The sequence below is a fragment of the Momordica charantia genome (assembly GCF_013281855.1).
Source record: "Momordica charantia cultivar OHB3-1 chromosome 4 unlocalized genomic scaffold, Mcharantia_2.0 BLBB01000004.1, whole genome shotgun sequence".
In the NCBI taxonomy this organism is placed as follows: Eukaryota; Viridiplantae; Streptophyta; class Magnoliopsida; order Cucurbitales; family Cucurbitaceae; genus Momordica; species Momordica charantia.
In genome coordinates this window covers 5,585,292-5,599,063 of record NW_028275162.1, presented here as the reverse complement: position 1 = coordinate 5,599,063, position 13,772 = coordinate 5,585,292, and the positions used below count along the sequence as shown (strand labels likewise).

Here is a 13,772-nt window from a genome sequence, read left to right as displayed (position 1 = left end):
TGATCCTCCTTCTACATGTCCGAGTAGTTTGCCCTTTGAGATACAGATACTAGATGAAGTTTTCCTTCTATTATTTTTTCTTATAATTTTTTATATTAGAAATAAAATATTATTTATCTGGAAAGATTTAAAAGAGTGAGAGAGGCAGAGGCATCCAAATTAAAGAGATAAGTTGTTGTACAGTTAGAACGATTGAGTTTTGAAAGAGATATAGAAGTGTTTTTGAGGATGGGCGGATATTTTTTTATCTTTTTTTTGTTTTTTTTTTAGTTTTGAGATGACTGAGGACTAATATGACCTGTTGGTGATTTGTTAACAAAGCCTTGTGCAAATATCCTTTCTTTTAAATGAAGTGTTTTTATTGTAATGTTTTGCTTGAGGTAGCTAGTCCTCTCTCTCTTGATACAAACTTTTGCTTTCAATTGAATTGCTTCTTAACAAAACTTAATAAAGTAAACATTTTTCCTCCATAAAGAGAGTAAAAAGTTTTAAATAATTTATTATTTTTTATCTCAGTAATCTTTTTGTAATCTGATTGTCAGGTAACTGGTCACATATCTTCTCTTGTGCATCACCTGAAGCTTGTCTTGGATGGGTCAGTCTATCTCTCCCCCTTCCTTCGGTTTATAAATGCATACATACAGAAACTGATATTCAAGATATAAGCTTTGTAGGAAAAAGAAGTCTGAGCATGCTCCGAGAAACATGATGCTCCTACCTTGTTTTTTAACGAAATACGAACTTTTCATTGATGAAATGAATAGGAACAAAAATTGTTCAAGGTTACAAACTCTCAAGAGGGTGAAGGGAAAGCATAAAAGGCATAAAGATACAAAGACATAAAGTTAAATATGCTCCTGCCTTGAAGTGAATTTTTAGGGGAAGTGGGTTGGGCTTAGGGTGGCTTTGGGTTCCTGAGCCCAACCCATGTTTGGAGGGAGGAGTTGCCAAACCCGAGTTTGTTTGGATGAACCAATAGGTTTTGACAGTAGCCCACTTTTCAAGCCCCCACACAATTTCGAATTGTGTATCAGATTTCATTGTCACTAGCATGCGTTATGCATATATATAAGACAACATACTCTGGTGGAAAAAAGCTTCCTCAGTGAGCTTGTCCAAATTCAACCTCAAATACGACCTATTAGCTGGATCTTTTTGATCTTTCTTTCTCTTCTTTCTTTCCCCTACTAAATCCGCTCTTCTTCTGATTTTATTCCTTTCTTCCTTAGATCTTTTTTTTCCTTACCCGGAATCGATGCCGTGTGGCTTCGACAGTTGGATTCCCATGACCGGGGGTGCCGACAGCCACCCAATACTGTAATCGATCTTGCAGGACTCGTCCCGAAGGGAGGAAGTCTTGGCTACGCACTCTGTGGGGCTCGAACCGAAAAAAGGTATCCCCATTCGGCCATAAACTCATTTCGCCACCACTCGCCGATGGTTTCTTCCTTAGATCTTTTATCAAACCATTTTCACCATTTTTCGCTATAGCTTTTTCCTCCATGCATACACCAGTGAACCCATTTACAGCCCATGTCTTGTGTCAAAGGCGGGTCTTATCTGGTGTAATGGAGTCAAAGCTTTGTTGTCCGATATTTGGTTTGAGAGAAATCAAAGGCTTTTTAAGGGGAAACGTCGAGATCCGATTGAAGTTTTCTACCTAGCAAAGTTTAAGGCTTCTCAATGGTGTGCTCTTTCAATATTTTTGTTAATTACTCTCCGAGTATGATTTATTCTAATTGGGAGGCTTTTATAACTCCCCCTTAGCTTTTGTTTTGTGTTCTGTTTTGTTTGATGCTTTGTTTACCTCTTTGGTTACATTCTCACTCCTTCAGGGGTTTGTATCTTTGAACATTTTTCTGATCCTTTTCAATAAATCAATGAAAAATTTGTTTCTTGTTCAAAAAAAAAAAAAAAACCTAAGCTGGTTTGGAAGGAAACTTTTGTGGGATAACAATTTCAAAACATCCCCATGGGTAGCCATCTCCCCAAAATTTTTGCTGCTTCTGTAAAGGTGACTGGGAGTCCCGAAGCTACATGTTTCTCACTTGCCCTTTTGCCTTGACATTTTGGTGGTATATCTTATCCACCTTTTGCTGGAAGACCCCTTCCAAAGGAGCCACATGCTTTATTGACCACGGTTCTTGTAGGACACCCGTTCAAGCAAGAGAAGAAAATCCTATGACTCCATTAATATTTCTTTCTGGTCTACTTGGATTGAAAGAAGCAACTTTTCAAATAGAAGGAGACATCATTTGATAGTTATTGTGAATCATTGTTCTTTTTGGCTCACTTAGTGTAAAAATTCCCCGCTCTCTCATACTTATAGTTTTTCTTTTCTTTTCTTTTCTTTTTTTAATTTTTTAACAAGATACTAACTTTTTAGTGTTGAAATGAAAAGAAACAATAAATTTTTCACATAGAGTTTATGTTCTCTTTTGAAAATGTTTTATGTTTCTTCCTTTGGTATGAGGATTTTCATCCTTTATCTTTTGTAATTTCATCAATAAATTGTTTCTTAGCAATAAGAAAAGTAAAAATTCAGAACATCCAACTTCAAACAAAAAGGAGAGGCCTGCCAACACCAATGATCACCCCACTATAAAATTTGTTTGGCATTTGCAAGCTTCAAAGAAAGAAAACTCTTCCGCCGATTTGCACTTTTTAGTAATACCAAGCCATGGAGAGGTAAGTGTGCTGTGTTCTCTCTCCTTTCCTCTTGCTGATTCTTACTGCTTCTGCAGGATTAGATTGTTCTTGGTTCCTTTTTAGCTTACTGTTACCGATTTTAGTTTTTCGAAGTTTTGAATCATGGTTTCAAGGAGTTGTCGAGCTGCAAACAAGTCCTTTTTCATTCATTCTCAGCTGAATGGTTTCTTCAAGCTAGAAGAGACATTTGATAACTGGCATTTCCATTTTTCACTCCATAAGAAACAGTTAGCTTGGTTTGAAGAGGCCGTAGTGGATTTGATGCAACATCCATTGAGAGTTTATTTTTTCAGACAAGCAAAGGGAGAGTTTTGTGTTTGTAGACTTATGAAAAGTTTTAATAAGCAGGGCTGCTGTTTCGAATGTATTCTGCTCCCTAAATCAGGCATGAGAGGAAGAATTGTGGTCCCTGTTGGTCAAAAGAAAAGAGGATGGTTAGTATTCTGGGAAATGTTAAAGGATTCTCTCTCTCATTCAAGGAACAAGGAGGATATCCCGCAGAAGTATGATGTCCCGAATCCTATAGCCAAGGAGAGTTCTCTAAAGCCTCCTGTGTCCAAGGGAGAAGATACTTTCTCAATTAAAAAATAGGGCTTTTGGGTTAAAAAAGAAGGAGATGTAGTTGAAGTGGATTGGAATTCTTTGATGGTTATCTCTAGACTTAAATCACATGATAATTAGAAGGAGATTGCTACTGCTTTGAAGAATCATTTTGAGGTGGATTGTTTAGTTAACCCTTTTATAGCCGATAAGGCTCTGTTAAAATTGGAGGAGGGGACGGTCCTTAAAGGTTTGGGAGACGAGGGAAAATGGAAGAAAATTGGTCATTTTCATGTGAAATTTGAGAAGTGGTCTGATATCAAGCATAGCAAACCTGAGTTTGTGTTGGGATATGGCGGATGGATTGAAATTGTGAACATCCCTTTAAGCTATTGGAGTTGCTGTTGTTTTCAAGCTATTGGAAGTCATTTCGGCGGTTTGCTTGATGTTTCCTCTCAGACTTTGAATATGTTGAATTGCGAATTGATTTAGGTAGAAGTGAAGAAGAATTCATGTGGTTTTTTTCCTGCTGAAGTTGAAATAAAAGACTCTCTTTTGGGCAGTGTATTTGCAAGAGTTAAAGATTTTTCTTGCTTAGGATCCTGCTAAGGAAGAAGATGGCACTATCAATCTCAAAAATTTTTCTAATATTTTGGATCTCAAACGCATTAAAATGGTGATGGAAGATGAGGAGACCTGTTTTGAAGTTGAAGAGCCCAAACTCCAATTTTATCCAAATATTTGGAAGAGGTCGTCCAAAACGCCCCTCCATTTAATAAGGTAGGTAATGCAGCAATCCAAGATAGGTTGGAAGAGGAAGCATTGGATAAGACAATTGGAAGGCCAAAGGTTTATTCTTTCTCCCAAGGCCCTAAGAAGTTAACGCGTCTTATTCCACCCCCTTCATATTATTACAATAGACGAAAGTTAAACGGAGATAATATTGTTAAGAAGTTGGAATCATCTGAGATTCCTCAAGTAGATTTGATTACATTCTTTAATAAAGAAGATGAGGAGTCGTTAGATAATCTCTCAAGTAAACTTTCCAATAAGAAATGCAAATTAGAAGGGCTCAAGTCTCTCTCTTATGGCTCAATTAATTCCACTAATGTCGGTATGGGTCGTTAGAATTCTTCTCGTAAAATTTCGAATATTGAATCTAGTGAAGACAAGGCAGTGTTCATAAAAAGTAGCTTGGACTCTTCCCCAAAATCTGACATTCCTATTGAAGATTTTAGTGAACATTTGTTTGAGGAAGACTTTCAGATCCTTTTTAAAGAGCCAAACGAAGATGAAAATTCAGATCTTTTAAAGCAATCAAGCATTCCTTCTTATTTTGAAGAAATGGGAATTACTCTTGTCCCGATTGATAAGGCCTCTTGATTTTCAAGATATTTTTAGAATTTGAATGCCTTACTTTAAAGTGCAGCAAGGTTATTTCGGGAGCTTGTTTGGGGTGTGATAGGCTGGTTTGAACGTTAGTAAGTCTGGTTATTTTTGAAGCAATAGAGTGTAGTTGAGAGTTTCTTTGCTTGTCTCGAGTGCTTGAAGGATGACTCTTCGTCTTCCCACAGCTGTTGACTGATGGAATTGTTTTAGTTTTCCTTATAATTAATTAGTTGTTAATTCTTCAATAAATAGAGGCTTTTGGGCTTTGTATTGGTACATCATTATAATCAAATTTCCATTATGGATTCTTGGAGAGCTTTAGGCTATACCAAATTGGTATCAGAGCAATCTCCTGGGCCAACAATGGCAGCCGCTGGTAGGAGTCGGGAAACTCTTGTTGACGTAGATCGCAAGAGGGAGCTTCGTGATGCTGTGTGTCACAATCGCACCTTTTTAAAGCAGCTCGAGCGATTGTGCGGCACTTTTGGTGTGGCAGGTGTAGACGTCCTAAGTGGCGAGGAGTCACTCGGTGGCCTACAGGGCCCGTGTGAACTCCGATTGGCTTGAAATTTGGCGTGCTTACATATCTTACTAATACACACCTAGTTCCAAAGCCGCTCGGCCAAAATCCACCTACAACCCCAAAAACCCGATACAAGAAAATTACACTAGAAAGCTTTAAAGACATGAAAGAAAAGCGAGTGGTGAGGATGGTTTGGACATGCGGCCATGGGTAACACACCCTGGACAAGCATGCCCACAACATTCTCCCCCACTTAAACGGTTGACGTCCCTGTCAACTGCTGCAGCTTGAAGTCCTCGATCTTCGTCTTCCAGGCTTCAAGGTCTTCTTCTCGTTCCCAGCTGGTCTCTGCATCAGGTAGGTCCTTCCATTTGACGAGGAATTCTCGAACTTTTCGAACGGGTCTCCCCACCTTTCTGGTTCTCTCTGCAAGGATCTCTTCTGCTTCTTTGTCTTCCTTCTGTTTGAAGTCGATGGCGGGCCGCACAGCAGCATTGCGTTCGTCATCCTCAAGGTCGGGGTGGTAAGGTTTTAAATTGCTCACGTGGATCACCGGGTGAATCTTCATCCAAGCTGGTAACACCACCTTATACGAGACACTCCCCACCTTCTTAACGACTTCCACGGGTCCCTCGTACTTTCTCACGAGTCTCTGGTCTTTGCGTCCTCGGAAACGAATCTGTTCTGGCCTCAACTTGATAAGAACTTTGTCGCCTACTCGAAATTCGAGAGGGCGTCTCTTGCGGTCGGCCCATTTCTTCATATGCTTGGAAGCTTTTTCCAAATATGCTCGAGCAATTTCTGTCGTCTGCTTCCATTCCTTTGTGAAGTTGTGGGCTTGAGGGCTTTTCCCCGTATACGGGTGGTCAAGAATATGTGGCATAGACGGCTGTCTTCCGCACACAATCTCAAAGGGGCTCTTTCCTGTTGAGGAACTTGTCTGGCCGTTAAAACAGAATTGAACCACATCTAACAGCTGGACCCAGTTCTTTTGTCTGGCATCGATGAAGTGACGCAGGTATTCCTCAAGCATGCTGTTGAATCTCTCTGTCTGACCATCAGTCTGTGGGTGATAACTCGAGGAAATGTTCAAGCTTGAACCCAGAATAGAAAAAAGTTCCGTCCAGAAGGTTCCTGTAAATCGGCCATCCCTGTCGCTAACGATGTTCGTCAGAACTCCCCATAGCTTTACTATATGTTTGAAGAACAGTTGCGCTGTCAGCTCGGCGGAACACGTCTTGGGAGTCGGAATGAAAGTTGCATATTTGGAAAATCGATCGATAACGACAAGAATGGCTTCATGTTCTCCTACCTTGGGCAAGTGAGAGATGAAGTCGAGCGACACACTCTCCCATGGTCTCGTAGGAGTTGGTAGGGCTTCAAGCAACCCTGCTATTTTAGTCCTTTCTACCTTATCTTGCTGACAGATAAGACAGGTCTTCGTGTATTGCATCACATCTTCCCGCATATTTGGCCAAAAGTACCCCTTTTTCAGCAAGGCGCAGGTCCGTTGCCACCCCGGGTGACCAGCCCATAGTGTATCGTGACACTCATGTAGGAGCTTCTTTCTCAGGTCTCCCATTCTTGGCACGTACAGTCTGTTTCCTCTTGTAAATAATAGGTCCCCTTCAACCCAGAACTGGCGGGGCTTCCCGGTCTTAACCAGCTCGACCACAGTTCGGGCGGAGGGGTCTCTTTGAAGATACTCTCTAATAAGGTCACGGATCGACCCGTCCACTTTGCTGGCGTGAATGTGGGCTAACATGCACAGGGCCGCATGTTCTCCTTTACGGCTAAGAGCGTCGGCAGCTTGGTTGGACTTTCCTGCCTTGTGTTCAAACTTAAAATCAAACTCGGCTAACAATTCCTGCCACCTGGCTTGTTTGGATGTTAGCTTAGGCTGATTGAAGAAGTGGCAAATTGCACTGTTGTCCGTCTTTACCACAAAATATGAGCCCAACAAGTACTGCCTCCAAGACCTGAGGCAGTGAACGACGGCTAGCATTTCTTTCTCTGATACGGTATAACGTCGTTCCGCATTATTCAGCTTGCGACTTTCGTAAGCGATCGGGTGACCGTCTTGGAGAAGGACACCACCTAACGCGTAGTCTGAAGCATCCGTTTCTACTTCAAACGGCTTCGTCACGTCGGCTAGCCCAAGTACTGGGCCTTTCATCATTGCCGCCTTTAGATCTTCGAAGGCGTCCTGACTTTCCCTCGACCACATCCAGGTCATTCCTTTCTTCAGTAACTCTGTCATTGGGGTGGCTCTCCTTGAGAATCCTTCGATAAATCGTCGGTAGTAGTTGGCCAACCCTAAAAAGGAGCGCAACTCGGTCACAGAGGTAGGGACTCTCCATTCTTGGATCGCCTTTACCTTATCTGTGTCCATACTGATTTGCCCTTGTTCGATCACGTGGCCAAGGAACGTGATCCGCTTCTGTGCGAACGCACACTTTTCCTTCTTTACGTATAGCTGATTCTGCCTTAGTTTGTCGAAGACCAACCTGAGATGGATTTGGTGTTCTTTCAGCGTCGGACTGTATACCACTATATCGTCTAGATAGACTACCACAAACTGATCGAGATATTCGTGAAAGACCTGATTCATCATAGTACAGAACGTGGCAGGGGCATTCGTTAATCCGAAAGGCATCACGAGGAATTCAAAAGCCCCATACCTCGTCACACAAGTAGTTTTAGGCTCGTCACCTTCTGCAATACGCACTTGGTAGTAGCCCGACCTGAGATCCAATTTCGTGAAATATTTAGCTCCATGTAATTGATCAAACAGGTCGGTTATGATTGGGAGGGGATACTTGTTGCGAACCGTGACTTTGTTGAGGGCTCTATAGTCAATGCACAGACGCAACGTCCCATCTTTCTTTTTCTGAAACAGCACAGGGGCTCCGAAGGGAGCTTTAGCTGGGCGGATGAACCCAGCGTTTAACAACTCATCTAGCTGTTTTCGGAGTTCGGCTAACTCCGGTGGAGCCATCCGGTACGCATTCTTTGCTGGAGGTTTGGCTCCTGGAATGAGCTCGATTTCGTGGTCAATCCCTCGTCGAGGAGGTAAGGTCTTCGGTAAACTATCTGGCATTATGTCAACATACTCTCTCATGACAAGTTGAATTTCAGGTGGGACATCTCTTGTCTCCACCGGCTGTTCGACCATCGGAATGGCCATAAAGGTAGGTTCCTCCCGGTTGAGGCCTTTCTTCAACTGTAACGCGGATATCATCCTTATGCCACCAGGTTGTTTGATGCTAGCTGTGACCACAGTGAGACTATTACTAGTGACAATCATACACTTGGCCAGAGGCATCGGTATGACTTTATGTTCGATGAGGAATTCCATCCCCAGTACAACGTCGAAGTCGTCCATGCGAACTACTACGAAATCGACATTGCCTGTCCACGTCCCTAATTTCAACGTCACTCTTTTAGAAACTCCCACAATGGGTAGAGCTTCGGAGTTGACGGCCTTCATCTTACCCGTATCCTTCTCAATAGTCAATTTCAGTCGGTGGGCTTCCTGTTCTGATATGAAGTTGTGGGTTGCACCCGAATCCGCCATGGTGCTCTTTGCAGGGTTACAATTGATCGTAGCATCTACGAACATAAGCCCCTTTTCGGACGTTCCTTTGGGTCCATTGACCCTCTTTTGAATGGCAGATAGGAATTTTAACGCCCCCATTCTAGGTGTTTCTTCGTCTTCTTCCTTCTCACAATCCGTTCCAACTTCAGGTTCATTGCACGACTGAACGGATGCTTGAAGGGCAGTAAGGGCAGCTCGGTGTGGGCATTCAGCTACCCGATGGGGACCTTTGCACAAGAAGCATGATATCGGCCTTTGAGCGTTTTGACTTTGTGGATAGGGTCCTCGGGAAGGACAGAGATTCGGGCCTTGAGGTCTCTTGTCAGCTCCCCCACTCTTTGGGGTAAAGGGTTTGAACGTCTTGTTTCCCCCAATGGGGTTTGTAGCATTCTTTTTTGGGTGGGATGGTTCACTGCTATAGTCTAGCAATCTTTCGGCAGAGGCCATGGCGGTGGCAAGGTCTTGTACCCTTTGTTCATACAGCTTGGTTCGGGCCCACGGTTTCAATCCTTCGATAAAGACGAACACCTTGTCTTTCTCTGACATGTCGCGAATATCCAGCATCACGGCAGAGAATTGTTTCACGTAGTCCCGGATTGTTCCAGTGTGTCGGAGTTCACGTAGCTTCCTTCTAGCCATGAACTCGACATTGTCGGGGAAGAACTGACCCCTCAATTCTTTCTTCAGATCATCCCAGTTATTGATCGTGCATCGACCATTCTGAATGTCGTTGACTTTAGATCTCCACCACAGCTTTGCATCATCAGTAAGATGCATGGTGGCCAAAGTCACTTTCATCTCTTCTGACGTTGTCCCTGTAGCCTTGAAGTACTGTTCTACGTCGAACAGGAAGTTCTCGAGATCTTTGGCGTCTCTATTGCCATTGAATGGTTTGGGCTCTGGGACCTTCAACTTGTTGAACCCCATGTTCGCTTGGTTGGGAGCTTGATTTCCCACGGCTCGCATGGTTAGGTTCACTCTAGTGCTTATTTCCGTCATCTCAGCTCGGAGGGTGTCGATGGTCACTTTGAAGTCTTCTGTCATTTCGTTAAACAATTGCATCATTGCCGAATGCGAGTTGTTTAACTCTCCCATACGTACTTCTATCTGTGTGTTTGGGTTCGTGGAACTATCTCCACGTTCGAAGCTACCAGGACGTGTAGCTTTGCTTTCTAGGGTCTCAACCCTCATGGCTATATCTTGTATCGGCAACCCGTCTACACGGGCATTCACTGCGTCTATTTCTCCAAACTTCTCGGAGAATTCATCAACTCGCGCCTCCAGCAGACGGAGGGAATCAGGGACTTCTCTTAGGTAGAGAAGTTGTTCTTCTATCTCTACCAGTCGGTCGACGTGCGACTTGCTCAGTTGTTTTGTCGTCGACATGGTTCCGGACTTTTTCGGGTCGAGGAGCTAACTAAGCTCTGATACCACTTGTCACAATCGCACCTTTTTAAAGCAGCTCGAGCGATTGTTCGGCACTTGCTCTAGCTCAAACGAGCAAGTCAGCCGGGAAAAACTGTAAGTTGCGGACAATCTCGGTCGTGGGTCTAGCCTCCGCTCACGTTTTAGGAGAAAATTGGTTTTAGAAAACGTGAGAGAGAAAAACAGTTGAAAACATCTTTAAAACAAGCATTGTAGACATTGGATGCAAGAAAGCTTTGATTGCAAGAAAGTATACAACACTTGGTCGGGGGGAGGTTTGATGACTACTTGGTCCCCCCTAAGGTACATTATAAGGCATTTTTGGTGTGGCAGGTGTAGACGTCCTAAGTGGCGAGGAGTCACTCGGTGGCCTACAGGGCCCGTGTGAACTCCTATTGGCTTGAAATTTGGCGTGCTTACATATCTTACTAATACACACCTAGTTCCAAAGCCGCTCGGCCAAAATCCACCTACAACCCCAAAAACCCGATACAAGAAAATTACACTAGAAAGCTTTAAAGACATGAAAGGAAAGCGAGTGGTGAGGATGGTTTGGACATGCGGCCATGGGTAACACACCCTGGACAAGCATGCCCACAACACTGTGCTCGTTATTCACCAGCCCACACCAAAATACAAGAGGATACTTTTTAGAGTACCCTCTTTTCAAGAAGTAAGAAGAAAACAGTACTTTGATGACCAAGAACGAGATTTTTACAAACAAGATCCCAGTACAAGATTTTCAAGAACGAAGAAATACGACCCTAGAAACATGTGCAATTGGAGATATGATGCACGAGAAAGACAAAGATTCCAACAGTACAAGGAAAACCAAGATTGGGATTATGATTCAAGTGAGTAAGAAATGAAAAACAATGGAAATCAAGATTGGGATATTGATTCAAGCAACTCTGAGGAAGATATTGAGTATATTTCTTCAGCCCGATTGCGATCTCGATTTTCTAATTATAGTTCACAGTTTCATGGATTTGTACAAGAGTCGGTGGGTACAAGAAAGAAAATCGAGATTCCAACAGTACAAGGAAAACCAAGATTGGGATTATGATTCAAGTGAGTAAGAAATGGAAAACAATGGAAATCAAGATTGGGATATTGATTCAAGCAACTCTGAGGAAGATATTGAGTATATTTCTTCAGCCCGATTGCGATCTCAATTTTCTAATTATAGTTCACATTTTCACGGATTTGTACAAGAGTCGGTGGGTACAAGAAAGAAATACCGTCAAGTTCAAGGAAGAGACTTTGAAGAATATGAATTCTTGGATAAAATCAAGAGACGTTTGGGTCGAGAATTTCACAAGAATCATATATCTCAGTCAAAATCTTGCTACTATTATGATCAACGACATTACCCATCAGTTGGTGAGGATTCAAACGAGTCAGAATATGAGTTTGGAATTAATTGTGAAGGTCAATCTTTAATCAAGAACCAATATTATGCAAAGTTTCAGCGACAAGAAAGTTCAAGCAACAATCTTGGAGTTTGTACAAATTTCACTAAATCAATTTCACGCAGAGCAGAGGTATTTTGTGCCAGAAAATTTGTTCGAAAACCTCCGTAACTCTTTGGGGAATCCATTGAAACTCCAAATAATAGCTGTGGAATTTTTCTTTCTTCTTGTACAAAACTCCCAACAACAACAATTGGAGAAAAACACCCAATCGATACCTTAACCAAGATGAGAAGATTTTGCCACTAAATTGACAAAATGCATAAGCGGTTACAAAAATGGAAGAACTTGTTAATTTTTAAGGTAATCTGGCCTCAATAGCATCCCCATTTATTTTATGTCAATCCTAAAAGCTCCGATGACAGTGGTTAATTCAATGGATGGTAGTGGTTAATTCAATGGAAAAACTGATGATAGATTTTATCTGGAATGGGGGTTCTTCAAGACGGATCGGAAACTTGGTGAAATGGTCTTGGGCAGCTCTTCCGCATGCAAAGGGAGGTCTCAGTATCGGGTCTTTGGCTAAGAGGAATAAGGCTTTGCTGATGAAATGGCTGTGGCGTTTTGCGACAGAGAGAGGAAGTTTTTGGAGGAAAGTCATAGCAGCTATCTATGGAGAAGAGCCCTTTGGTTGGCTACCTAAGCCTGCTAAAGGTTCTTCTGTAGACCTTGGATAGATATTCAAGGTTTGAGAAGGGATTTCAACAAGCTGTCTCTCTTCAAAGTCTCTTCTGGAAATTCAGTTTGTTTTTGGGAGGATGCCTGGATTGGCAGTGTTCCCCTTGCAGCTTCTTTTACGGACATCGACACTCTTTCCTTAAAGAAAAGTGCTACAATAGCCGAGTGTTGGTCGGCAGAATCTTCAACTGGGGATTTGGATTTTAGAAGGAATCTTTTCAAGAAGGAGGTAAGCAGATGGGGGATTTTTTCTGAAAAGATAGAGGGGGTGGCCATTGGGCAAGGCAGAAACAGATTGTGGTGGAAAGCAGATAATTCTGGGATGTCTTTGGTTAGATCCACATTTTTGGCCCTGAGTTCTCCTTCCTCTATCTTAAGTTCGACCATGGCAAATCAGATTTGGCATTTCAAAGTTCCAAAGAAAGTTAAGTTTTTCCTTTGGAACCTGTATTACAGAGGCCTCAACACAGCAGACAAGTTGCAAAGGAAATGTCCCTCGTGGGTTCTCTCTCCTTCGGTCTGTAGCATGTGTTTAAGGGATGAAGAAGTGGTGGACCATCTTTTCCTTCATTGTTCCTATGCTACAAAGGCTTGGTCTTTTATTGCTTCTCAACTGGATCTTTCTTTCTGTCTTCCTAGGAGAATAGAAGACTTTATCTCCAAGCGTTTTGGGGGATCTAACCTCAAAGGAAAAGCTGGTGTTTTATGGAAGTGTGCTGCCCAAGCTCTTCTTTGGCTTTTATGGAAAGAGAGGAACAACCGGATTTTTGAGAATATTTCGAAATTGTTAGATTCTTTTTGTGTGAATATTAAGCAAGTTGCTTCGTGGTGGATTTCTTCCCACAAGAAGTCTTTTTTTGTAATTATAGCCTCCAACTCATCCTACATGATTGGAAAGCCTTGATTGTTTAGTTCTCTGGGGAGGGTTCTCTCTATCCTCTGCCTTTAGGCTGTCTCTCTTTGGGATTCTTCCCTCTATCTATACACCTTTTTGATGTTTCTTATCAAAGAAAAAAAAGAGAAGATTTTGCCACTAAGATAGTGAAGACACTTCAAAATATTGCATAAGACCAATGAAAATTTCAGAGGATGCAAGAGGTAACTCAAATTTGCTTCAAGTTATACCTTGTATATTGATTTTAGAAATTACGGAATCCAGAACCCTTGTCAGATTGAAGCAATTGGACAAGAAGAGGAGTTTTTTCTTAAATTTTAAAAATATTTTGATGAGGAAGATGATGTTGATAAAGAATTGATAAGATCAGAGAATGATTCTCCTTTTTCTTTGGCTACGATGTTCTTTGAAGCTGAAATGCCAGATGTTAATGAGCACAGTTCTTTAATTTTTCAAGAAAGCTTACAGATGGGACAAGAAATTCAGAAGGCAAAAGATAAGGAACAAACTCATCCAGCCAAATTAATTTTTCACCATTTGAAT

The 13,772-nt window shown here is 42.1% G+C and overlaps 1 protein-coding gene across 1 annotated transcript in view; it reads left to right on the top strand.

Moving 5' to 3' along the window:
• TOR (target of rapamycin) overlaps positions 1 to 13,772 on the top strand; it is a 90,819-nt gene that overhangs the window by 30,958 nt on the left and 46,089 nt on the right. Inside the window, exon 24 of the mRNA XM_022293108.2 lies at positions 543 to 595. Coding sequence (XP_022148800.1) covers positions 543 to 595 — 53 coding nt within the window. The remainder of the gene's footprint in view (positions 1 to 542; positions 596 to 13,772) is intronic.